General features: G+C 40.7%; 1 protein-coding gene across 1 annotated transcript in view; it reads left to right on the top strand.

Annotated features, from left to right (window-relative positions):
• LOC125073805 (atrophin-1) overlaps positions 1-25,694 on the top strand; it is a 39,738-nt gene extending 14,044 nt beyond the window's left edge. The window contains exons 2-15 of the mRNA XM_047684863.1: positions 4,016-4,648; positions 10,183-10,339; positions 12,146-12,277; positions 14,348-14,578; positions 14,802-14,995; positions 15,127-15,433; positions 15,514-15,700; positions 17,516-17,892; positions 17,971-18,390; positions 18,945-19,095; positions 19,791-19,866; positions 20,652-20,728; positions 21,256-21,695; positions 21,769-25,694. Coding sequence (XP_047540819.1) covers positions 4,016-4,648; positions 10,183-10,339; positions 12,146-12,277; positions 14,348-14,578; positions 14,802-14,995; positions 15,127-15,433; positions 15,514-15,700; positions 17,516-17,892; positions 17,971-18,390; positions 18,945-19,095; positions 19,791-19,866; positions 20,652-20,728; positions 21,256-21,695; positions 21,769-21,891 — 3,505 coding nt within the window. The 3' untranslated portion in view covers positions 21,892-25,694. The remainder of the gene's footprint in view (positions 1-4,015; positions 4,649-10,182; positions 10,340-12,145; positions 12,278-14,347; positions 14,579-14,801; positions 14,996-15,126; positions 15,434-15,513; positions 15,701-17,515; positions 17,893-17,970; positions 18,391-18,944; positions 19,096-19,790; positions 19,867-20,651; positions 20,729-21,255; positions 21,696-21,768) is intronic.
• Positions 25,695-27,879: the final 2,185 nt, after the last annotated feature.

Here is a 27,879-nt window from a genome sequence, read left to right as displayed (position 1 = left end):
TAAATTGTTTTGTGTCAGAATATAATAATATCCGATAATATTGCATGGATCTAGTGTAGATTATCTAATTGTATACAATTTATAATTAGACTTTTTAATGTTTTGTTTCTTGTCGACTCTAGGTAGAACCATATTTCGAATCAATGGTATCGTTTTACGAATCAAAGTAGTTACTTGTAAAAGTATATTTGATTTGATAATTCACCAATACAGCAGTGCGATTCTGTAAGAAATCACTTTCTGCCTCACTCTTGAAATATTGACAACCGATTTAATGTGATACGCCATTTTGATACTAGTCTTCCATACATTTTACAATTATTATCGTATATCACATTCTGTTATTTCAAGCTCGTGTTCTGCGGTGAGTTTCGAGTTTCTTGTTACAGAATAGCCTAACAATACACAAATTTATTATTTTCAAAATAACTTCACGAATACTTACCATAGAAGCAGTAGATTGATCAGGACACAAAACACACTGAGACAATTTATAATCTAGTGTTAACGTACTTAGTTATTTTAAATTTTTATTAAAAAAATACAAGTGTCTCTCTTATCCATCCATCTTTCACTCTTTGCCATAAGATAATGTATAGCAGTCATTCGATTATTATTAATTATTCTCAATAATTAAAAAAAAATGTTTAGTAAAATGTACTGGAGTTTAATTGTTTATGTTTCGACCATAGACACTGAAATTGTAATGGATACCACTTCTTATACCGTCACCGTCCGCCGTTGTGGTAACCACAGGAGTTACGATGTTTTCTACCTTATACCAGTAACTACCATTATCAATCTTCACACCGGAACAACGATGCAAATATACATATTTGCTTTAAAGTTATTTGCATCTCAATACTTTGCGAGTATTTTTTTATTCGCTATTAAATACATAAAAGTAATACGATTTTGTTATCTGGTATCCACTATGAAAAAAATGGAGTTTAGTTTAATTTGACAGTTGCGGTTTCTTTAGAAACCGAAACAACACGCTTCCCTTTAAAAAAGTTAATTAATTTGATAAAATACGCAATCCAACCAATCTTAAAATATGCTATCACATAACACAGATCTTATCACACATATACTAATGCCATTGTTAGACAGACTCAATTGAGATATGTTGTAGATTTACATATGTGTATATATAACATTACGTTGGCAGAGCATTAAAATCATACTATTTGATTGAATCACAAACATTAAAATTGTTTAATCGCCCACAGATAACGACAAGCATATCTTCAAAGATCACTCCTAATAACGTCCAATTAGTCAATGATCACGAAATCATTTACAGTTGTTATTTTTTGTGCTATACAAGTTGCGACCCGCTATTTCACTCGTGCTATATTTGGATTATCAATTCGATTTGTGTTATATTATTTAATATTATTACTGTTTCGCTCATTATAGTCGAGGTGTGAAGTTAACCTTCCTCAGTAAACGGACTAACTTAGTCCAATGTTATAATTGAGAACGATCTAGACTTTCTGAAATTAATGAATGATAATATAAAAATATAGATCATAATGTTGCAAATAATGTGTTTTCAGTTTAAATTTCAACTTATATACATTCGTAAATTGCTGCTTGAATTTTTAATGTAGGTTTCCTTATCACCAGCGTTCCGGTTAAGTACAACAATTGCACCTGATAGACGCAGTTAAGGCTGTTTCGAAGGCGTGCAAATAAGTTGGAAACTTGTTTTGTGGCGGTTAAGAACAAGCGACTTCAGACCGATTCCTGTGTGTAGACGACACGCGCGTCTCTGTAGCTTGACGTCCATATTTATTACATCTACGCGTAATGATTGCAGCGAGACGACTTATAAAAATATTAGAAATAGACGGTCGATTTTCTATCGAGAACCAAAATATTATTTATTCAAATATTTTTTTATAAGCATTCGTCATGATACAGGATTAAATTGAATGTGAACCACCAGTTCGAAATGTAGATTCTACGATAGTGAGCAAGAAACTCAGTAGCTACTATTTTATTTTTTAATTAAATCAGATCCATCTATGCATATTTGAACATGGTGTTACTAGATTTGTCACGCAGTTTCATCCGCGTAAAATTATAATCATACACGTTTCAAACACGTGATGAATGGGTACCTTTATACGTGTAATTCAATAATAACTCGACAACATTGACACCCACCGGATCCCGGCTTAGCCTTGACAAACACCACCAGTGTAAACTTAATTTTTTAAATGTTATGACAGTTTTTTTTTATTTTTCAAACTAAAATATACCTTAAATATAAGCTCTTACACACTCTTGCATCATTTTAATGGGTCATATCATATTTTGATTCTACCGCGAAGAACCGGCAAGAAACTCAGAATCTTGATCTCAAGATCTTGCCTGAAATGCAACAAATACGAACTCCACTCTTTATGTAATCTAGTATTGAGTAACATGTCTAGTCTAGTATTTTTAAAATAAGATTTAAATTTAATTAGCAACTGAGAAGGTTTTATGTGAGTAGTCGGAAACGTCATGCCTTTAGCTTTATATATATTTCGGCGTTCATTTACAATGTGTGAAGGAATCAGAAAGAAAAGATTTCACACGTCTTTCGTATCGGAATAGATCGATCGCTTTGGGCAAGCGATGGCTGTGAACGATGTAATTGACTATACACTTCTAATGATACGGTTTTAATATATATATATATATATATATATTATTATTTCTTAAACTGATTCTTTTGAACGGTTCTGTTGTTCATTTTAACATGGAGATAATTCACAATTTAGAACCTGTGGCTTCAAATTCATTCAGAGTATCTGTGAGTGATGGTAACTTAACATCAGGTAGTCTGTTTGCTCATCTGTCTTAATAAAACTAATAGAAAATAATAAAAAAAAATATTAAATAATAGGCAATTAATGTTGATGTCGTTATTCCCTTTTTATACACAAAAGATCAAACAAACGGTAAAGGCAACTGCATGTTATGTATATATAAGAAAATGAAAGTGAGCAAATGAGGTATGTTGCTGTCTTGTGTTTTTGTTACGTAATCTCATTTTAAAACTGATAAAATATGTCATGAATACATTGCTCGGTCATTTATTATAAACGAAAATTCAAAACGCAAACGTTCCGAACTACGAGGAAAAAGATAATCTATACCTACATTGTATACCTACAGTTGAAAGTTCGTACGAAAACGTTAATTCGCAGTGTTCTCTGTATACGTAGGTAGGTACTCGTCACAAGAGACTATGCGGGGATGTGTTGTCACAAAATCCATGATAAAGGTCACATTCGAGAGCTGGCTGTACACACGCGTTCCTCAAATGGCAAGCGCTTCGCATTGTCTAAGCCTTTTGTTTAAAGGTCGCCGGTGCTCGTATCCGCGCCGCTCCGTTCCGTTCGTCGAGGTTGCGGAGTAGCTCCACCGAGACAGGTGACTAATCACCTGCATTCAGACGTTCACGTGCCTTCGCCCTCGTTATCGCTAAACGAAAATCTAAATATTATCAGAGACGGTCGTTTCACACCGCATGTGGCCTTTTGCTTTTGCACTCCGTCACGCCGAATCGAGCCGTCGACGTAACGACGTTCGAAAATTATGCAGTATTTGTTATCGAAACGTCGATGCCTGTTAATTTACCGACTGAGAAATCTAGCTTTTTAAATTAGACCCGTATTTACACAGCGTAAACACTAAGTGTGAACAAGCTTTAAATTATGTATCCTCGAATGTGCCTAGCGATAATTCGAAGTTTGAAGTCGAACGCACCTGCATACTGACGTCACCGTAAATAAAACATTCGATCGAGTCGTTTACAGATAATAAATACGGGTGTCACTCCACCACTACTTTCCAACCGGCTAATTAATATTCGATAGATAATCACACGTCATCGTAATCTCGCGCATACTCAAGGCTTCGAATGAGTCTAATGAGATGCACCGTCTCCTCGGCGATTGTGCAAGCGAGGAAGCTTCATCGAAACTTAATCAATCAAGTACTCTGTGTTCGACAGGGAGGAGGGCGAGGAGAAACCGAAGGCGGCGGAGAGCCAGGACGACGGGTACGAGACGAGCAACAGTGGCGAGGCGGCGCGCCGCAAGCCCTCGAGCGCGGAGGGCTCGCCCGCGCCGCCCCCCGCGCGCTCCCCTCCCGCCGAGCCCGCCTACGAGCCGCTGCTGCAGCGCCCCTTCCCCTCTCCGTACCGACACTTCGAGCCGCCGCCCGCACCTCCGCCTCCCGCGCCGCCCCCTGCGCCCGCGCACGAGCCTGAACCCTACCAGCACTTCCCCTTTCCCAAGTACCCGCAGGACCCCTACGCCTTCAAGCGTGAGCCCGACGCGCCCTACGACATGAGTCAGCACCACCACCACCAGTCGCTGCAGCATCAGCAGCACCACAACCAGTACGCACCGCCTAAACGCGACGACGACCTCTACAATGGGGTCAAGCGCGAATGCGACGACCCCTATTCCTTCGTCGAGGAGGAGGCGATGTGTGCAATGCTCGGCCAGCAACACCACATGCCGCCACACATGCAGCACCATGACCAGCATCAGCATCCGCACATGCAGATGCATCCGCAGCAGATGATGCTAAATCAACCCAAGAAAAGAGGGCGAAAGAAAAAAATTAAAGACGAAAATGGGTAAGTTTAGTCGTTTTTAACGCTTTCATTTAAAATAAGATCAGGATATCGGCGATCAATCGAAACAGTAGTGTTTCATGTTCCGTTACGATTCTCCAAATGTAAGATTGAATATCGTGTGCTCGGTCTCGGTAAGCGGCTAGCGGCTAGCTCGGGAAGTGTGCGGCGCGTGATCTCTTCTATCCAGCGACACGATGTAGGCGGCAGGCGTGCGCCGACGGCGGCCGGTGACCCCGCGACGGAATTAGTCCCGCGACCCACATCCACCACCGCCCGACGCACGACGACTAACCCCTAACGACGAACTGTTCCCTAAATCTATAAAAACAAATGTCCGCGTGGCTCGTTCACGTCTCGAGCCGCGGAATTATATATTCGACAGGATGTATAGCTAAACGGAGATAGTCTTAAAATAGTCTCCAAAAACTCGTTTGCGGTACTATAACCAAATGCGAAACTGTCGATTGTGTCATCTATATGCGCGTCCAGGAACTATAAATAATTTGATAAGTTTTAAGTGCCCCTACGCGTTCGTTCCGAATGCCGGCGTGCGAGTCGACGTTTACTAAAGTTTGATGAATCGGCAAACAGTTTTGTTTCCATGAGTTCGTGACGTGACTCACTCGACTCGGCAAAGATCCTTGACTGCCCACCATTGACACTTATAGAGCCAAGGCGATGTGTAAGATTAACTGCAGGGCGACTGACTAGTTCGTGTCGTTCATCTGTGATATATGGCCCGACCAGTCGGGACGCCCCAGCGTTGGACGCGAACACTAAAATATCTTCGCTCTTTACATACAAACAAACTACATGTACTGATGTAGGAACAGTACAAAAATTATACCCAAGTTGTTAGTTACTAGAAATGATTGACGATAATTGGTGTCCATTTCCTGTGAGTGTTATTCTGGAGTAACAAAGAATCGGAAAGTACATCGTAACCTGATAATTATTGTATCTGTCGTTCTTTAAATTACAAAACACCTTATAATTGAGGCACGCTTGAGGTAGTACGCACTATGTCAAATTAATTACCAGTATAGTTAATTTATTTCAATTACATACTACACAGCGAGTAGACAGACATTTTTTAATTGTAAACAGACAAAAAAATAATAATTTAATTGCTCGATACGATAAAGTTTACGGACGTTGGGTAGGGAATGTAAACCGATTAGTTATCTGATAGATCGCGTTGTTAACGAGCATAACTCGAATCGTCATAGTTGTTTAATGTTAGTTAAAGACAATGGCAGCAGTATCGTACAGTTGGGATGATATCAGTAACGCAATCGAAGCGATCTTGGGTAAGGCGCCGCAGTCACGTAGCGGTCGGAACGATGGCGTGCGAGCCGCGCCGCGCGTGACGTCGCCGCGTCAGCTTCGAAAACATCGGAGCCGTTGAGAATCGATTTCATGTCTTTGAACCGCCTTTCAAAACCACTACTGTGCGCCTAATCGAGACTCTTAGCTCTGTATACCCTTGAAACTTCGAATTGAAAATAAAATTGCTCTTCGACGGCGAACAGAAAACCATAGCGGGCACTGAGTTTGAGTCTCGAAAGATTACTGAAGCGGTTATTATTATTAAATAATCTGAAAGTGGAAACTGCGTCGACTTTAGAGTGTTAAAGTAACGGCACAATACGTAGGTATGTTTGCCGAGCCTGATCTGCGCATAAATGTAAATGCAGCCTCTCGTTGCGAGCTTTGATGACCTCATCCGCTGAAGGAAGGTAAAACGAATGGGACGCGACCGATTTCCGCGACTGGTTCGAACATTTTGAAGGTCGTTTCCAATTTCCAGTAACTTTTAATTGCTAAACATTTAAGTTTCGATAAATCTGACACAATGATAAAATTAAGGGTAGTGAAAGGAGTCGACCGAGCCGCGCTTAAAAGGAAGGCCACTCTCGAATGACCCACCGCCGAGAACGAGTCGGCGAGGATTTGATACAGTAGTCACTCACTGTTCCCAATAACCGCGAAACGACTGCCGCCGCTCGTATCGCTGCGATCCGCAATGTTAACTTAAACTTTGATTCAGTTTTTTCATCTCATCAACCGCAACCTCATTTCCAACATCGCCTTGTGACAGGCTTCGTAATGATTGCAATTTATTGCATCGTTAGTGTCTATTAATGACAATACGAAATTTTCAATAAACGCGAGCCGCTGCACGCTCCTCGAGCAAATAAAGGTGATCTTAATGATCAGGCGGCGTCACGATCTCGCTGGATCTTGGGCTTAGGTGGCGTTTGATAAATGCACTTATAATTGCCACTGACGTCGTTTTCTCTGCACTTTGTATAAACGAGTGTAGATGTATGTTATAATTTTGGATTTGGGGAGAGATAGTCGCGTAGGTCCATAGCATACCGACGTGAACGCGTGAACAATGCCAGTAGGATGCGCGCGCAGCCCGCGCAGTGTTTACGTCGCAAGTATTTCGGTACCGGAACCGAAGCCCGCGCTATCGCTAGCCAAAAATCCGAGCGAAATAATCAGATCAAGGTGGAATCGTCCAAACCGAACGTTTATAATGCTTTCTACATTATAATCGTTTTAGCCTCAATTATGTACAGTGTTCCGCTATGCCACCTCGAAAAAAAAAATACCGAAAACTTCATTGAAACACATGAAAAGCGCTAACGACTGCGTCTCCGCAGTGACGAGGCGCTTTAATCGTGTCTCGTTTTATTCGGACGTTAAAATTATTCACTTCACTTGTTGTATTAATATGTGTATTTTATGTAATTGCTTTAAAACCTGCTTTAATAAATATTATCTGAACGTAACGCGTCGCCGACTCGATTTATGACATCGGATCGGAAACCTCGTGTGATTAAACTTTCTGATGTTTGTCTGCACACCGCGTATTCGGTTTTTTCATATCGAGGTAATTAGGTTTTTTGCTACCGATATTTAATAGTAGCTTAAATATACTTGGCCGACAATTAGCATGCAAATGGCTCCCGAGCCACCGACACAAATATGATTTCGAGGTCTTGGAACAAAAAATTATCATATTTTGGAATCTGTTGAAAATGAATTCCTCGATACCTACTACGTTTAATATTATTTCGTTATATTACGCTCTTAACGACACGATCCTCGCAAATAATATGTAAATACTTCGATTGTTACGTCGTTATTTTAATACGAAACCGTTTTATTCGGCTAAATGCTTATAATATATCATATTCGGCTTATTATGTTATGAGTTTTGGTACGTCAAAAATGTAATAACTTGTCAAAACAACACATAATACCGTGTTAGACTAATTTATGGCAGCTCGCGTCGCGGCGGAACGTGCACGTGTAATAAAATAACAACAGAGACGCGTCGAACTTTTAAATCATTATTCAAAAGCTGGCATTCGATAACTGTTAATATGGACCGTGAAATAAAAACTATTATTCAATAACATGACCAAAAATGTTATTATCAAAGTTGTTTATGTGTAAACAATAGTGAATGCAATATGTAGAAAAATGTTTTCGCAGCCATTGATAATATAAAGAGGTTACATATGTTTTAATTAAGTTAATTTTACTCGTTTCGCCGAATTCATAACCGTATTGGTTAATCAAGACTTCATTCCGCTTGATAAATGAATTCCCATGATTTGTATGCGAGTGAATTCCTAAAAGTTTACATCAGGGTAAAGAAATGATAGAAGCTGCGACGATAAATAAGACTTCATGAGTACGAGAGTACATTTTTAATTAAACGTTAAGCCCTTGCGTAGGCAGAATATCTTGTGGGACTGGTGGTCGAAAGCCGGGCCTGAACTATACGTCGTAGGTACCGAGACATTTACGACGACCAATTTGTAGCAAAAACCATTGTGAGAGATACAATACCTAATAGAATTATGGCCGGCGCTCACCGAGGCACAGTCAGACAGTTTTTTTTAAATATAGCTTTCGTTCCGGTCGCGCTGAACCATTAAGTGTTCAGAAATCGTTGAAAAGTGATGACAAACAAAATCTAGTTTGAAATCTAAACTGAATTTGCACGTTGCGCAAAGACGGTCGGCAATCTAACGAACCCGGAATCAATTCTGAGAATCTGCGGTATAAAGTCTTTGTTAAATTATATAAATAAATATTCTTAAAAAATTCGAAAATCTTATAAGAGATTAAAATATCTCATGCCTCTGTTAATGAGCTGTAATTAATTTCATTGTTAATCCAAAATGATTTTTTTCTACGTAAATCGTAGTTGACTTTGAATTGATGTGCTACTGAGAACCACGAGCTCTGAGATTAATTGTTTTCAAACAAATTAGACGTTTATGCATATAATTGAATATCAGAAAAACTTTTGTAGCATTCTTGATATTTATTTTTAACATTATGTGCAAAAGTTAGTTTGCTTGTTAATCCCTCTTTGATCTACCAACGGGCCACATTGACAGGTGACAGTTTTTAGCCGAAACAATGTAGTCCTCGATAAAGAGGAAAGGACTTAAAACGAATCTTTATAACAAGTATCGACGTACACCAAATGCTTGTACCAGAATACATTTTGTAACATTTGAATTTCGAAATATGAAGTGAACAATTACTTAGTCAAAGTTAGTTCTTTAAAACTTGATATGTTTTACCGGATTCGAACTTCGGTTGACACTCGAACTATTCGTTATAATATCTTTCGTTTGACGTTGACGTTATTTGTTTGAAAACACAATATGAATAAATAGTCTTAATTCTTTACACAGCTTTTTGAACGCACCCGCTTTTTAAACGTCAAACATGACCGCCCGTTGAACTGTCATGTCATTGAATTTTATGACATTAAATATCGAAATAATTCGATTATATGCCGTCGACTAAAAAATCATTATTTTTTAACGAACGATTATAGATAGGTTTCGATCGGGTCTATCGAGATCTGCATGAAATATATAACAGAGACCAATTTGTCAAGGATACTTTAACACTCATACTTATAATATATAATTCATATAAGAGTTTCCGTTAACACAGATATACAACGTATTCCCTCACTCTCATAATTCAACGTATCAGTCTCCATTCATTCCTATCAGTATTAAAAATTCGAAAGCATATTTGTTTTATGGTCCTCTTCGTCGAATTGTTTTTTAAAGAGACAGCGTGGGCCATAGATAATATATAATATATGTGTCCAAGACTGCCTCGTTGACCAGTAACCTATAAGGCTGTATATTAAGACGTTCTGGGATCGATCCCTGGTTGGACCGATAAAAGTTATTGGGTTTTTCGATCAGGAATTCTCAGTAGCAGCGTGCCAAAGCATATAAAACCGTCGGTCCTGCGCCTGAGTTAGTAAAAACGTACCGTTCGTACCGAATTATGAGAGTTGAGTAGTGGAGTGCACCAGTTAGCGCAGATAATCGTTCGCTACAGTGCCTCCTGCACTAACTGACTATTCACTATTGTACTGTAATCATATCGATATCGGTCATAGTAAGATATTCCAACATTTCCATTAATGTTCCGAAATCTTTCTGTGAATTAAAACGTATCGTGATATTTTCCAGCATGGAGATCAAAGTAGAGGGCGTGCTGGACGGCGGGCTGGCCGTGCGGCCCGTCAAGGAGCGCAAGAAGCACGACCGGTTCAACGGCATGAGCGAAGAGGAGGTGTCGCGCCGCACGCTGCCCGACCACCTCGCTGAGAACCTCGACATCATCATTGTGAGTACGATCGCACAACGACTATAGCATCCTCCCCTACACGCGCACACATACACACGAACACACTGATGGCAATATAATATTTTACGTTTTGCCACTGAGATAGGTGTAACTCACTAGATTCGTAGTTTAATGTTACTTATATATTACTGCAGAAATAATACGCTTAATAATTTAATTTCATATAGTTTACCCTAAGACGTATTTGGCAGAATTTACAAAACTAGCCGAGGTCACTGAACTCCAAATTACAATTTTTCCTGATAATATTTCAGTCTAATGCTTCTAACTAATGGTACACTAACATGACTACGAAAAAATATACCGTTAATTACTAAAATTATTTTAATACTGTGCCGTACACTGGCTGAGATAGTCCAGTAGATATAACAGGTAGATCTTAACGTGAGATCGTAAGTTTTAATCCGGAGAAAACACAATTATATTCTCGTGTGCTCAATTTTTGTTGTGCTTGGCAGTCAAGGAAAACATAGCGAGGAAAAGTGCTCGCGTGAGACGAGTTCTATCACACTCGATATGTGCCGACGTAGAGTGGAATGATAAGCTCCAAAACTCTCTGAACAGGACAGCGGCGCGTGCGGGTTTCGTCGCGATGTTTTCCTTGACTACCAAACGTGAGACGAATAAATACGCAATAGGCACTTGTCCGGATTTGAACTGTGACCTTCGGTTAACATCCACGTTTTTCATTTTGCGGCGACATGTCGTTTCTAAGCATTTTTTAGCATTAGCATTAGTAGCCCGTAAATGTCCCACTGCTGGGATAAAGGCCTCCTCTCCCTTTGAGGAGAAGGTTTGGAGCATATTCCACCACGCTGCTCCAATGCGGGTTGGCGGAATACACATGTGGCAGAATTTCGTTGAAATTAGACACATGCAGGTTTCCTCACGATGTTTTCCTTCACCGCCGAGCACGAGATGAATTATAAACACAAATTAAGCACATGAAATTTCAGTGGTGCCTGCCTGGGTTTGAACCCGAAATCATCGGTTAAGATGCACGCGTTCTAGCCACTGGGCCATCTCGGCTCTAAGCATATGTATATGTTATAACATTATGTACCGATTATATGATGAGATGATGTCGTATAGTTGAGGAAGTAGACGGGAGCTCAAAGTACATCACTAAAAGCAGCGTCACATCGGTGGCCTCGAACAAACCTCGGCGTTATCATTGCGAGTGCGATCACGCTTTCCTGCTGTACTAATTAGTCCCGCTGCTTGTCTCGTTTCATAAATATTTTATGAAACATGCTTTTGATGAATTTGTAGTAATTTTACTTGAAGACTAATAATGATATACACGATGTAATAAAGTTATCTGAGTCACTTACTTGGCGGTAGAGCTTTTTGCCAGAACGTCTGGGTAGGCACCACACACTCATCATATATCCGGCCGCCAAACAGTAATACTAAGTACTTTAGTGTTTTCATTTGCATATTTTTAGACTGAAATCTATCATGTCGTCAATCTTATATGTGGCCTGTTATCATCAGGTGGCCTGTTTGGTAGTCTAGGTGGACTATTTCGTCTATTACAAAATAAAAAATAAGATATTAAAAGGCAGGCAAGACTTACTATAATATCACTTTAATTGAAACTCGTTACACACAAAGCGAAGATTTTAAAGACACGCAGGTCATCCAGTGCCATGTGTTTGACGTACATAAATAAGTTAAATTAAGTATCGGGAAAACACTGAACACTTTTCCGCACAATGACTGCAAAATCGGCCGCTCCCCCCACGGCCCACGAGCTCGGTACTAACCCCGCGCGCCCCGCAGATCGGCATCAACCCGGGCCTGTTCGCGGCCTACAAGGGGCACCACTACGCGGGCCCCGGGAACCACTTCTGGAAGTGCCTCTACCTGTCCGGCCTCACGCGCGAGCAGATGAGTGCGGACGAGGACTACAAGGTGAGCTGGTCGCACATGCCTATGTTGTTTGTGTGTCTTTTAAATATAATTGTAATACTTTGTAGTTGATGTCCGAATGTCTCATTGTATAGTTTTATGTTTTAACTGTGTGTGTATGTCTGCGAGAGAGAACATTTGAGAGGCGTACTTGAGATATCATTGATAACTCCATTAGTACAGAGACGGGCTCATATAACATTCGTTCTATGAGAGTAGTGTATACCTAATTTCAGCGAAAAATAGTCCACTTTTCGTTCTTGTATGACTTAAATTCAGTTTACTGAACAAGCTACATCTCTACCTATAAGTAGTCGCTGCAGAAGAACCCTTCCTCTGCTCGACCAAATGCATTTTATTTTCACTTTAATTTTATCATCAAATGTTTCATGATCATTTCGTGACGCTTCCGCGCACTCGAGATCCACGGAGATAAGCTCTTAATATCCCAGTCAATATATGATACGTTTCAAGACGAAGCCGAATTCAGCCCATCGCTAAACGATACACAATATTTAGACAAATCGCTGAATTCAATGCAGTTAAGATTGTACGATATTTTTCATTTTTCCAATATTCGCGACGCGTTGTTTATATTGACTCGACTGATATATTGCACGGGCTAGTCTCGATTCGCAGTCTAACGATAACTGGTTACCGGATAATTGTTTTAGTACATTTCGAAGTTATTTTTTTAATAATTTATGATGATCATGACGGAAATAGACCATCGAGCTTGGTGCGGAAAAGTTGCGATAGAGAATAACACTCATTGAACATCTGATATTCTTTGTGTTGGATGAGAAATCAGAAATCAAAAAGTGTATATTATATTTTAATTACATAATCCGATAATAAATTCTAGTTAATTTGAGGACTAACTTGTGGAGTGTATTGATTGTGTCATAAAAGGTCCTGCAATTTGAGCTTGATGTTGATTTACGTTCGGAATGGAATTCAAAATTTACAGAAATCGATAATTTTTTTAAGATGATTGTTTATTTTTTTCTGTTTCTTATTTATAAACATCTTGCATGCTTAAAGACTGGTCGTGTTTCCGTACAATGATCTTAATTCCTTATCTTCATAATAAAACACTTTTTACCGTACCAAAAGGTTAGTAATTAAATACGAGTGGCAGGGAAGGCGACGACTTATGCTCTCGGAAACGAGAAGGGTAAAACCTCAGCTAGGTCAATACACCCAGATTTGAGAATCGTGACAAATACAAATATTAGCTCAGTTAAATCAGTAATTTTTCTTATGGGAAATGACGGTATCATGTCGTTACTACATTTTTTAATAAAATGGTGAAAGGTGAAAGTATATACAGCCTGTTCCAATCGAATTAGGATTACAGATAAAAAAACCTTATATAAATAAATATTGTATTTTTATAATACAATACTATTCCAATTTACTAATTTAATTCATTTTATTTCTGAAGTAAACCGCAATTAAATGTCGATTTAAACGACTCATATGTTGATTATTTGTCTTTATGCCTCTTGTAGTTGAAAATTGATCTCACATGCTTTCTTGAATTATGTCACCTTCGATAAGAATCGTTAAGAAAATCAGTACTTACAATTTTTCTCAAATGACGATGATGACATTCTGTATGGAAATCCACTACTTTTTTATTGACTGTATATTCTTGTACTCTCTGATAAACTTTGGTATATAAATGTTTGATTAATAGGCAAAGTCATAAAATAATTTAGATGATTATTATGTTTTTATGAAGTTTATCGAAACAACAGAAGGTACGCGGAATCCTTTCACAGAATATTTTTCTGAGAAACGATGCCATAAGTTTCATATATTATCCGGCAGGTGATTGGAACATAGAGGAATAGCGCATAAGTTCAATATGTCCGCACCTTCAATATTTGTTTGACAGATAATTGCCAGTGCAATCAATTTTAAATGCCTCTAACAATGATAATTTCTATAGTCACCGTATACTGTTTTGTTTGACAGATTTGTTTCTGTAAACCAACGAGTGCTTCATGAGTTATTTAACTTTTCAATTAGGTGTTAAATAATGTTTTATAAATGCTTCTGTTCTAGTTGCTGAACTTCGGTATAGGTTTCACGAACATGGTGTCGCGACCCACCAAGGGCTCGGCGGACCTCACGCGGAGAGAGATCAAGGAGGGTTCCGCCATTTTATTGGAGAAGCTACAGACCTTCCGGCCGAAGGTGGCCGTTTTTAACGGGAAACTCATATACGAAGTCTTCTCTGGGAAAAAAGATTTTTGTTTTGGCAAACAACCCGACACCATCGCCGGGACTAACACGGTAAGGATATTTTTTATTTTTCCAAATACCCATCCCGACCGCGCAGGCAAAATACAGGGTCATTCCCATAATAATAATCATTATTTCTAAGTTGTAATATTTTAGGAATTACTAATATTCCCATTCGAGTTCCACTGCGCCATCGGCGCCCTACTCCGACTAGACGTAGCCCGTGCGGCGACCGTGGCGGGTACATGTCGGTACATGTGTGTACTGTCCGCAGTACATGTGGGTGATGCCGTCGTCGTCGGCGCGCTGCGCGCAGCTGCCCCGCGCGGCCGACAAGGTGCCGTTCTACGCGGCGCTCAAGAAGTTCCGCGACTACCTCAACGGGCTCGTGGCGCACGTGGACGAGGCCGAGCTCGTGTTCCCCGACAACACGTCGCGCCGCCCGCACGAGGAGATGGAGATCCGCAGGTACCCGACTGTCGACCGACTGAGCTGTGTGGATCTGATGAGTGCGAGCCGTCGATCCCGACGCGAAACCCTAGTTTATGACTCGTAAACGACAGATTAAAAATATTGCACCAAAGCGAGTCCTCTTCCAGGCTGACGATGGAGCCCGAGCCGGGCGACACCATCATCCTCGAGGACGGCACGGAGGTCCCGCTCAAGAAGAAGAGGGGGAGGCCCAAGAAGGTGAAGCTGGAGAACGGCGAGACCGTGCCGCCCGTGCCCCGCGCGCCGCGGCAGCCGCGCCCCCCTCCCGCGCTCGACCCCACGGGGGACAACCCGCCCAAGAAGAAGAGGGGGCGGCCCAAGAAGATACGCCCCGAGGAGCAGCAGTTCCTGTTGCAGCAGCAGCAGCAACAGCAGCAGCAGCAACAACAGCAGCAGCAGCAGCAACAGCAACAAGTAAGTAGCATTGCTTAACTTTATTTCTCACTTAAAAATATCTCTCTCTAAGATATAAACAATATTTTCTTATTCAGCAGACGAACTCGATGCTTCAACCGCAGTTGACGTCGATGTCGCAACTCCCACACGAGCAGTTTCTGCACTCGTCGGGTGGGGACTTCCCCCCACAAATGTCGTCCCCCCTGGGCGGTGGCGTCATGTACGGTGTGCAGCACCAGCAGCAGATTTCGGACGGCTCGCCGTACTACCAACCTAATAATTCAGGTATTTTTTTCAATTATATATATATTTTTTAAATAAAAAAAAAAAAAAAATATATTTTTTATTAATAACGCCATTTCGTAATTTTATTTTTTGAATTTATTAATAACACTATAAAATTTGTGCTTTTTTACATAATAATTTTCGAGTCTTTGGGTCTTGGTTAAGTAACATTCGGTTGTCAAGGAAACCTCAAAATATATTAATATGACGTAACAATCCCATGTGTCATGACAAAATAAACAATTGTTAAGCAAGAAATCCGCTCGCCATCGTTTTAAATAAAAAATTCTGGACTTTTTGTAGTTGCTTTAGATATCTTTCTGTCTTTAATATCTTTAACTATCTATTGTTAATGTTAACCAAGAATGTCTCAAGCAAATATCTCATGTTTATAAAGATTAAAGATTTATAGTTTGTCTGTGCTTGTCAGACATTACAAAGATTTTTTCGTCTAGTATGATATCACTCTTTACTATAGCCCAAACTTTAAAGTTATTTCTATTAAGATTCTTCCAGCGTCTTGTGAATGACGCCTATGGCGACCTTCTATTGTGATAAAAGGCCTCAGATTTAATGTATTCTACACCTTTGTATGTTTGCTCCGGGATACTGTTGTTTAGTGATGTTTGACCTAACTAATCATGGCTTCGGTTTAGATTGAAGTCTTCAAGGGTTGTTTCTACATCTTTGAACTTTATTTTATCTTTTGTATACTGCAGTCCAGTTTTTCTTTATCCTTTCTTCATAATTTATCATAATTCGTACGAATCGAATCTGATTTCTAACTTTTTTTTATAAAATTTTGTCGAATTCCCAGTTTTTACTAACCCTACCTTAATTACTCTGCCTTTTTAAAGTATTTAGTTTTTCATAGACCAGCCATCTTTTGCATGGAATTGTCCTTGGCCTGTTCATAGTTGCTATAGATTACACGTCCTAAACAAATTGTAATAGACAAATTATTGTAGTTTTTGAATTCCCGTTCATGGCCGCTCTGACTTGGAAACCTTCGTTCGCCAGGTTTTGAAACATATCCTACTTTTTTACCACTTTCAGAACATAATATTAAAATGTTCGAAAGCAGGTGATTAAAGTATTTACTATACATGTTCTAATCATACTCAACCGTAAGTTTTGGAACACTAAAATAGTGTTAGTACAATAGTTCAGCCAAACATTTTAGGTGATACAGCTCAGTTTGATTGATTTTCCTTTTTAATGGATTTTTTTTATACTGACTTTCATATAAATGAATTGTGTAGTTGTTGTGCTTAATGTGTTGTCTATACCTGTTGTCAATGTGTTTAAACAATTGCTTAAGACGAAGGCTGTGTTGAAATTTGTGAAAGCTGTGCAGTTGCTTTTTTGTATTTGTTGTATTTTTGAAGGATTTGTTTGATGAAAAATTCGTTACTGCATTGTGAAATGTGGTCTCTTTGGGTTGGTTTTCTGCTAGGTTGTTTGTAATTCTGAGAAAAATATTTTAGACGAAATGTGGCATATATTATACATTCGATCTGAAAGCACATAATTCATGTCTTGTCAGCCTCCATTATTGAATTGACCAAAATTGACAACTGAAATATTTTATGAATTGAGACTTTTTTTTTAAGAATCAATACTAATTTAATATTCAATTTCCATTTATCTGTAAGTGACTGATGATGTACAGTAATAATAATAAACAAACATGTCCCTCAGCAGTCGACGGCTTCCGAGCGACTTCGGACATCAGTTTCGGTTCGAGTTCCTTCGAAGACCGATACGGCCGCGAAGTAGGCTCTAGAACGAATATAAGCGCTAGTCCGTCGCCAGGGAGCGGCCTGGAGTCCCCGCTGGAGGTGGGCGGCGCGCTGCTGTCGCGCGGCTACGCGTCGCCCGGCGGCTACGCGGCCTCCCCGCGCCACTACGCCTCGCCGCGCTCGCAGCCCTACTCGCCCGGCCCGCAGCGCCTGGCCGCCACGCCGCAGCCGCAGCAGCAGTTCCCGGCCAGCCCCGCCGCCTTCTCCGCGCCCTCCCCGCCGCGCGCCGGCTACGGCTCGCCCGGCGTCGCCGCGTCCCGGGGCTTCGCCGCGCGCTCGCCGCTCTACGCCAGCAGCCCCGCCGCCTACCGCCAGCAGCCCAGCCCCGCCGCGCAGCCGCAGCCGCGCTTCAGCCACGAGCCGCTGCCCTTCGCGAGGGACGCCGCGCAGGTGAGCCACCGAAGCCAGTCCTAGACGCACCCAGGACGTCCTCGAAACGATATTGACCGGCCCGCTCCGCGCCCGCAGGGAGGGTCGACGGGCGGCTTCGCGCGCTCGCCCGCGCCGGCCGGCGGCGGCGTGGGGGGCGGCTCGAGCACGCCCTTCCCCGCCGCGTCCCCCGCGGGCGCCGCGCTGCACTCGTACACGCCGTCGCCCGCGCACACGCCGTACAGCCACCACTCGTCGCCCGCGCCGGCGCCGCTCACGCCCGCCTACTCGGACGCGCACCACTTCGCGCCGCAGGGCGGCACGAGCGGCTCGAGCGGCGGCGCGTACGGCGCCGAGCTGTCCAGCGAGATCGGCGCCGCCATCTCGTCGCCGGGGCCCGTGTCGCCCGGCATGGCGGCGCTGGACTTCGAGCCGCCGCGCGACGACAACAGCCCCATGGGCAGCACCGACATGCATCCCGGCAGCAACAGCAACTCCTCGCTCTCCGACTACAACAAGGTGCCGTCCGCGACGACCACGCTGCTATGTCTCCGAATGATTAATCTACTCGTATCTCGTTGAGCAGCGATTTTCCTTTTATAATTTAGTGTACACATTAATTTTTCATGTTGGTTGTCAACATTGCATTGCATTTAAAATTACAAAGAATATAAAAAAAGGAATTACTCTCCCGGAATATTTTTATGAGAAACATTCATTATCAGGTTTAAAAAAATAAATTCCTCAAGCCAGGCACTAAATCCCCTATTAAATGTATAATTTCGCTGATGAGAATCAACTCTTACGTATAAACAGTATACAAAGGCAAAGTAAAGAAAAATTTTATATTTTTATATTTTCATATATCTTCATACTTAATGATATGACACTCTATTTTCAGAAAATTAATATATATTTATGATTATTTCACATTTGTTTACACACATACCGCTACTGGAGCGGCGCAGTTAAATAAACTCTTTATTTGTCTTCTCAAAGAGGTCTTTGTTTCTTTATTGCCCGCTGTAATCTGTACTGAAGTGTATTTGAACGCGACATTTCCCCGTCAGCAGCAAAGCAATCCAGGCGGCGCGGAGCTGTCTCCGGGCGTGTCCGTGGGCGCGGGCGTGGGCGTGGGCGTATCCGTGGGCGCCAGCCCCTTCGGCTCAACGCTCTACGACGGAGAGGCGCGTCTGCAGTCCGATTACTACGCGCAGGAACAAGGTCGATATTGAAACCCTTGTACAATAGCTCGCTTGATAATTCATGTGAAGTAATAAATAAAATAATTATGACTTTTAAGAAGAAAAGTACAGTATTTTTAATATACATACACCATGCAGTATTAAAAACCATGCTGAAATTAGCCATATATTCAAACTTTCAGCATTGTGACAATATTTTAAATTTTATCTCGGTACATTGTATGTATATGTTGATGAGGAATATATAATATTGTCTATAATATATTAATAATATTAAGATATTCTACTGCTAAACCACAAAACTGAGTATTATTGTGTTCTCGCTTAGAGGGTGAGTGTACTACAGGCACAAGGGACATATCATCTTAGTTGCCAAGGTTGACAGCGTACTGGCAATGTAAGGAATAGTTAACATGTCTTACCGCGGTAATGTCAATAGATGTCGGTGTGACCACTTACCATAAAATGATTCATTTGTAAGTCCATGTCCATAAATGTTTATTATTTAAAGTTGTTTATGTTGCTCTACTAAATTGATTACAATAAAGTATTTTCTAAGTAGAAGAGAAAGTCCAAAGATATTTGAAAAAATTGTTATTATTTATAAAATATGAATATTTTTATGATTTATAAAATTGTGTAGACAAGACTAATAACAAATAATTACCACATTTTCATGGAAAAAAATCAGATTTTTAACTGATTATGTTTCAGGCAACGGTGTAGGAGACAGTCCCCGGTTAGACCAGCTACATCAGCATCCCTCCATGTATCCTAGCAATTTTAATAGGTACAATATATATATGTTTACTTTTTATGCATTGTGGTTGATGTGATGTATGTTAAAGGAATTGCTTAAAGGAGATGTTCCAAGTTTGTATGGAGCTCTGGACATGTCCATGAGCACATAATTAAAGGTTACAAAAAAATTAATAAAACTTAGATTTTAGGTTTTTTGTAATGAATTACACGTTGTTTCCATGTACATTATATTTTTCGCGATTGTATATAGCAATTTTATTAGTATGTCAATAAATGGCGTTTATTATATTGTCAAAATATCTAATTGACAAGTTTAATTAATTATGTAGTGTTATTATTTTGAAGTCATTACCCTAAAAATGTAAATGTTGCTAATTTTTAATATCAATATATAGTAATGATTTACATCAGATGGACACTATTATATCACTTATATTTTATAAGTGATATAATAGATATTTATAGTTGTATTATTTTATTACAAACAATGAATAATTTTTCCGAACGTTTCGTAAACATGGCGTGTCAAATTGCCATATAATATTTTTTTATAAATAATCTAATATTTTTGTACGGCGTTATTTCGAAAGATTAAAAATGGTTGTTATTTTTAAGGACTTAGTATGATTTTTTAGCATTGATTTATATGGTGCTCATTGACATGTCCAAATTTGGAACATCTCCTTTGTTTCCATCTGGACAGCTTCGTGCTTTCAGAGCATAGTGAGATCTCTCAAGAGAATAAATTTATAATAATGATTCAATAATTAAGAATTTACATTTAAACTGACCGCTGCGCGTGTCGTGTTGCAGGTCGACGCCGACGGGCGACAGCGACGCGGGCTTCGCGCGCACCGCCTTCCGCGGCGACCACCACCCGCCGCCCGCCGGTACCACCCTCGCGCCCCCCACGCGTTATCGCACCTTCCCCCCTGACACTCACGGCACTCGAGACTTAGCACCTTCCGTCCCGCTCGATAGCGACTTGCCGCTTTCGATGTCTATATAATAGTCTCTGTAAAAAGGGTCTCTAATTGCTATCCCCCTGCTAGACAAACACTACAATAACATTTTGGAACTTAACCATACGCTACTGCAGTGCGAGGTGGGTATACAGTATGCACGCGGCTAAATATCGTACGATACAGGCTGTGGTATCCTTGCAATGTTTTGTCTTCGTCGCCGAGTACAGGATGAATCATACAAATGAGGCACAAAAAAACAGTGGTGAACGTGTCCTATTCACTGGGCCGTCTCAGCCTCTCTAATTATATTCACTGTGTGTGTTCGAGTATTAACTATTTAAAAAAACCTGGTTATATAGCCTCAATAGATTTAAGTGCCCCATCAAATATTTGGGTAAGCCGAGAAGTATCTCCACGCAATGACTCGTAATAAACCGGAGTACCGCACGCAGGTTCGCCGAGCGAGTACGGCAGCGCCGGAGGCGGAGAGTCCGGGCCCGGCACGCCCAAGAGCAAGTCGCAGGACGTGGCGTCCAAGTCGCTGTCGGGGCTGGAGTCGCTCGTGGACCAGATCCCGTCCATCGCGGACGGGCCCAGCGCGGGCGCGGCGGCCGAGCAGGGCGCGCCGCCCGTGCCCGCGCTGCCCGACTACGCGCCCGCGCTGTACCCGCCCTACCCGGCCTACGGCGCGCCCGCCTACGGGAACAACGGCTACGGCGGGCCGTTCGTGGGCTACGGCGGCGGCTGGGGCACGCAGCTCATGCGGCCGGCGCCCGGCTACCTGCCCGACTGGCAGTACGGCTACGCGCCCGGCGTGCCGCCCGCCTACGCGCCCTACAACTCGCCCTACTACAACGGCTACGCGGGCCCGCCGCCGGCGCACCACCAGCAGGTGCGCGCCCGCCGCCCGTAGCGCCGCGCCGGCCGGAGCGCCTCTGCCGCCACTGACCGCCCTCTCGTTGCAGGCGCACTACCTGTCGGCGCCGCCGCTCATCGACCTGCACAAGAACGGCGAGCACGCGGGCGGGGTGCCGCCCGTGCCGTCGGTGCCGTCCGTGCCGTCCGTCGGCTTCGGCGGCTTCTGTTAGTGCCGCGCCCGCCGAACTGAATCTCGCCTCGCCCCGGACCGGCGGCGGATCGGTCGTCGTCGTTTTGTGAAGCGATCGTTAGTGATGTAATTTAATCTTTTTCAAACTGATGAGCTTAATTTTTAGGATTTATTTGTAAATATTGTATGTATTTATTTCGATCCATCACACTCTCTCAACTCGATCGGTCGCCTCGCTCGCGAGGGTCGCGCGGGCAGGGGGGGGCGCGTGTCGTACTTAATTTATTCGGAATGTCTGTGATCTTCGGTGTCGTTCGGTCGTGGAACTGGTTCGAAACGGGCGAAACCTTTACGTTTTCGAAGCAAATTATATATTTTCGGAAGGTCGAGCCTCGGAAGAAAAAAGTCTTGCCAATGAAATGTTTCGCGTTCTAGTCAGTTACTAATTCGTGTCGGCTAGTCAAATTGTGGAGCGCCCGCCCCGCCCGCGCGAGCGAGCCGTGCGATAAAAATATTTTATCTAAGTCACAAGAGCGGCCTATGAGATATGTAATGTATACTTTTATTTAGGTTTAGTTACACGTTACGTGGAGTCGGTTACGCTATTTACGAATCGATTTAAGCATTTTTACACATAATAAACTTAATATGTACTTATTTGCCGTCGTTCGCGACGCTCATGTTACCGAATCAGTTACATAGCTTCGGATCGCTAGTGACTAGCATAATTTTACATTGTATCGTAATCTATTTTTTATGAATCGTGCGCCATCTCACATCAGGGCTCCTCGTTGGACGGGTTGCCGGTTACGCCCTCTAGTTTTAATTTTACGTTTGTAATGCATAATATTTACGTCGGGTGCTGAGGGGTTCGTTTGTTTCGTCGTCGAGGAGATTGCCATTCGCGCCGAGCTCGTACGAGCACAGTACGGCTCGGGTGTCGCTTTACGGTTAGATGTTTTAAGTCTTTAGTATGTTGTTGAAGTTTTTGTTTCGGTTTGGTAGAGCGCAAACCTGTTCTACTAAATTCTCTTATCAAAGTTATTTTTTTGCACAAACGAATAAATAAAATTAATGTAAGGTGAAAACGAAATAACATACGTAAGAAAGACATATACGTTAATGATAGGTTTACTCGAAAGAATTTATATATACTATAGTGATGTTCGGGAAGCGGTCGCGGGCGGCCCGGCCGTCGACCTGTCGCCGCGTCGCTGCGGTAGGTAGTGACCGCCTAGCTCAAGGACACGTGGACACTTTCGTTTGCACAAACTGTCTCTTCATTTTTAAATAAATTTGTAAATACATATATATGAATCGAATACGTTTCCCTAATCTGCAGGTGTCGTCGAACGACTGCACCATTCGTCGCGTATCGTTGCACTATTTTAATGCGTTATTTTTTTTATTATTTATTATTATTGTGTCAATCAGAAAAGGAAATTTGATAAGTTTATAAATGAAATCAACAGGGTATTTAAGATTGCTTAAGAAATATTATTTTATATTTATTATGATTTTTTACGCGTCTTTTCGCTCGCGTTGTTGTGTTAACGTTACTTAACTGTACTGATATTGTTTATCGACACGACTTGTTAGCTTCGCCTTAACACTCGCGCGTCGACACTTCGTCCTTCATTTTATTCTTTAATGAACCTGCTCACTTTATTGAATTAATCTTAAAATATTTTATAAAATAATATGAAGTGCAATAGTGAGATGGTGAATGTTAAGATGGAGTCCGTTGGTCGGGCCTTACGCTGCCGTCCCGGCGCCGCTCACTGCGTGCGCGGCCTCGGCGACGGACTGAGAGGTGTCTCAAAGGTTCCAGCGTCAAAGTTCGCATCAACGACAATATTTTGCCTTTGTACATAATGAGTGCTTTATTACGCTTTTTGATATTACTATATTTTTATTTAAAATCTACGATACTATTATATTTTTGCTTTTGTACAATACATTTTATACTCTGTATGAATATCGCCGGCGATCAGGTCGCGCCGCGGCAGTCGCCCGACTCGCGCTTGGACGGTCCGTTCGATCGACTCCCACTTCGTACCAGACATTTTATGAGGAATGAGATTGATAACGTTTTCTGGTTCGAAGTAAGCTACCAAGTGGTCCCGGCGCGACCTCCCGCCGCGACAGGCCTACTCGTCGGCCGGTCCTCCCGAGTGGCGCTTCGGTCGGCGGACGTCGTAGTCGTTAGTGTAAGTCTCTATCAACGAGTTAGGGTTAGTGCGGGGGGCGCCCCCCGCGGCGTCGGCGACGCCCAGGGCGATGCATTGCGTCGCTCGACTATTTGTACAGTATGTATATTTTTGTAAAATTCATTCTAACTTGTGGCAATATTATAAAATTTTAAAATTTATCTCTAATATTGATACTTAGTACAATTGTTAAATGCGATTATTTTGACTCGATCCGGTAGATCGTCTCGATGATTCGATATAGCCACCGGAGCATCGACGAAGCTAGGACGAACGGAGCGAGGTCGCCCGTTGGCGTCGGTCGAGGGCCAGCTCCCTGCGCCTAGGTAGGTCGTCTAGGTAGTCGTATGTCGCTGAGTCGACCGCTTGGTTGTGAATAAATGTCGCTTGTCGCTCCGCTCCGTCAGCCGCTCAGATGTCGCAGTATTGCCGTGCCAAACGCTCGCCGATGCAGGAGCTCCGAAGCAATAATTATACAATGTTACGATTTATATCTCGATTGAAAAGCAATAAACTCTGTGGGTTACGTTCGAGTTCGTATCGGAAGTTTGCGTAGCGAATACTCGGCGTTTCTGATCTTTATGTAATTTTAAATTCTAAAGGAACACTAGCTGTCTCTCGATTCGCGCATTTCGGAAAAACGACGACAAATTATCATGTAGGTTATAATAATTCGTTTCGGTTACGGGATACGTGATGATAACGTTTAGTGGTAACAACAGAGTCCCGACAGGTGACGGAGTTCGAATCTAGCTCAATTTTATTGATACTTAATTATTGTAATTTATTATCGTAACTCGACTCGCTTGTTATTCATAGTTAATTAGATCGAGTCTCTGTATCGGCTGGTGCCGATCCTTACCGATCACCCACAGACCCAGTCCACTCCACTGTAGGCTACTCGAATGACTCGCATTTTACCCACGGTGCTTGTTTCTTATAGTCGAGGACGCGGCGGCTCTCCCGGCCCGGCAACGTCGTACTTAGTGTAAGGTGCATCAGTCACGTGTTACATTTGATACATATTAGTCAATTATTTGCCGAAACCCCTCCACCCCCTCCCCTCGACCCTCTACCTCCCTCCCTCCGCCGGCCGCGTCCCCGTAACGCGCGTTAAAGTACAATTTATCGATATACTTTATCTCTATTATTAATTAATTAATTATATAGTAGCTACACTGTTGTCACTGTTGAGCGATGTCGCGTGTTCTCATTTGGTCGAGATCGGTTCGTGTGTCCGTTTATATAATGTTTACGCTAGCGGTAACACAGTTGATATGTTTGTACAGTTTTTAACGAACTTCTCGTAGTTAACTAAGCAAGAATTATTTTAGTATAATATAAGATCTAATCGAATTACATTTTAGTGTAATATAATGAAGTACTCGAGGTTTTTTCAAAATTTCATTTAAGATTGTACGGTCCTTGTGAGGTTTTATTTAAAATATAATATTAAATGTCTCATTGGAAACTGACTCCGTAGAATGTAATTAGAATGTAAACAGGAAAATTTTAAATAATAAAATACAACATTAATAATAAGTAATGTATTATAAAAATAGGTGTAAGGTAAAAAGTTATTAACATTGTATGGAAAAATTGTGACAAAATTATAGTCATTTGTAATATTAAAGTGATGTTTTATTTTAAACGAGGAGACAAAAGCTTTTGTCTCGTTTTAATCGAATTATTTAAGTTATATCCACACCCCCTCCCGATACTGTTCTGTTCAGTTTGAATAAATTATTATATTGTGTGTAATGTCATGTATCTCTTTTATAAACTCGAGATTGTTGGTTCGTAACAATGTTACATCAGCGTGAATTTGCCCAATCATTTTAGTCATATATAGTAATGTGCCGAATCGATAAAAATGTATCGGTCGATAAATATGTATTTACTGGTCGCCCGTTACAATATATGTTTAAATTATTTTTTTACTATAAAAATTTGTCAAATATTCAAAAATAAATAACTTTATTGAAAATAAAATTTCATAGACTATTTATTGAACTTCAATTAAAGAAATTAAATTAAATAATGTAAAAGATTCGCCAACGAGTAATAGATACGGATAAAGATCTTGTTTCTACCTCGAATACCCTTGATATCTATATAAATATCCGGCACATCACTAGTATATATTATTTTTCTTTTCATAATTTTATGATGTACTTTATTATTAGATGACAATATTGACTAATGTTGCAAAAACAATTATTGTGAAATATTAATAAATAGTAACTTTTTACTATCTAAATGTTAGTATTAGATCACTTTTTTATTTTACCATTTAAAAATACATGTAATGAAGCCCTGTGACATACTCCAAGAGACAGGGGCGTCGTTGCTGCTTGGGGCCTTCAGACTCATGAAATTTAAATAATGTCTGTAAATTCCCTACTGTTGGGCAAAGGTCACTTCTGCTTCTGAAAAGGTTTTGAGCATATTCCACCATGCTGCTTCAGTATAGTTTAGCTAATAAACATATGACAGACCTTTATCGAAAACATGGACATAGGAGAGGGTCTCATCTAGTTAACCGCCAAGCATGAGATGAATATAAACACATTTTGGCTCTGTTTTTTAAGAAATTATTCCAAGTACCAACGGAGTTGTCCAGATGTTGCTCTCCTGGCAGAGAAGACATTATCCAATAAGACAGGAAACAAGATCTTTGAAGATCATAATTACAAAAAAAAACCTACAACTGTGCACTAAACAGTGTCACATCACACAATCGGAATGATGTCAGAGCCTGGTATCAGCAAGGTATTTGCATTTTGCGCGTTACTCGAAACTAGTACCAGTAGTGTACCTAGTGTTAAGAATGAGTCATCTATATCTAGTCCTTAGGACTACTTAATGGAAGAGTTAATTCGGCTCTCAGAGTAAAATAACTTATTTGAACATCCCAAAACTATAACTCATAAAGCAATTAACGTCATGAATGAAGAAAATCTAGACAAAATTCACACTTACAAAAATTTCCATAGATAGCCGTAGCTTTGAATTCATTTTATTCGTATAGTTAATATTTAAAAAAAAATACCCATTTAACCAAATTTGACTAAATTTAACCTTATTCAAATATCAATCACTGGCAAGATATATCAACGATAAGTAAATGTAAACCTTTATATTTAGTAACGATTATTTATATATATATATATATATATACATATATGTATATCTAAAAATGTTTGTTTTACATTACTTACTGTTTAAAATTCAGCGGGAAACGAACAAAGCAGATATTTGTTGAACTGTCATGTAGCTAGTATAAGTGTATTATCTATGCTGTCATGTCTATATATTTTGTCAGTAGAGTAAACAAAAAGAGGAATAGTATATGGATTTAATAAATTTAAATAATACATGCTATGGTTTTAAAATTATCTTCATAAAATAATTTTTTTTTCGAATATTACCGTAAAAACACTACAGTAAAAAATATAATAATTACTTTTATCAAGCGTAGACTACGTTTTATATTGATAAAAATTAAAAAGGGCATCTTCATATAAAAAAATTACAAGTCCATTAAAATCTAAGTTGACCTAGGTAGCCTTATTTATTTGCCACAGCTGGCATTGTAGACATATATTTTACTATGTTTATATACAAAAATCTGCTTGACGACAAAGTAGTTAGGTTCTTTTAGTGTCAAGATTTGTTCGATACATTATTTTTCTTTTTTGGAAAATTTTAATCAATTAATATATATGTGGCTACAAATAAAAAATATCGTCTTTTTTTACGTATTCTTCTTCATTTAATATTTTCTCATCGACTCAAATAACATTTTCATGACACAG

Source organism: Vanessa atalanta, chromosome 25 (genome assembly GCF_905147765.1).
Source record: "Vanessa atalanta chromosome 25, ilVanAtal1.2, whole genome shotgun sequence".
In the NCBI taxonomy this organism is placed as follows: Eukaryota; Metazoa; Arthropoda; class Insecta; order Lepidoptera; family Nymphalidae; genus Vanessa; species Vanessa atalanta.
Note: the sequence above shows the minus strand (reverse complement) of the source record. Positions and strands in the feature narration are given on the sequence as shown.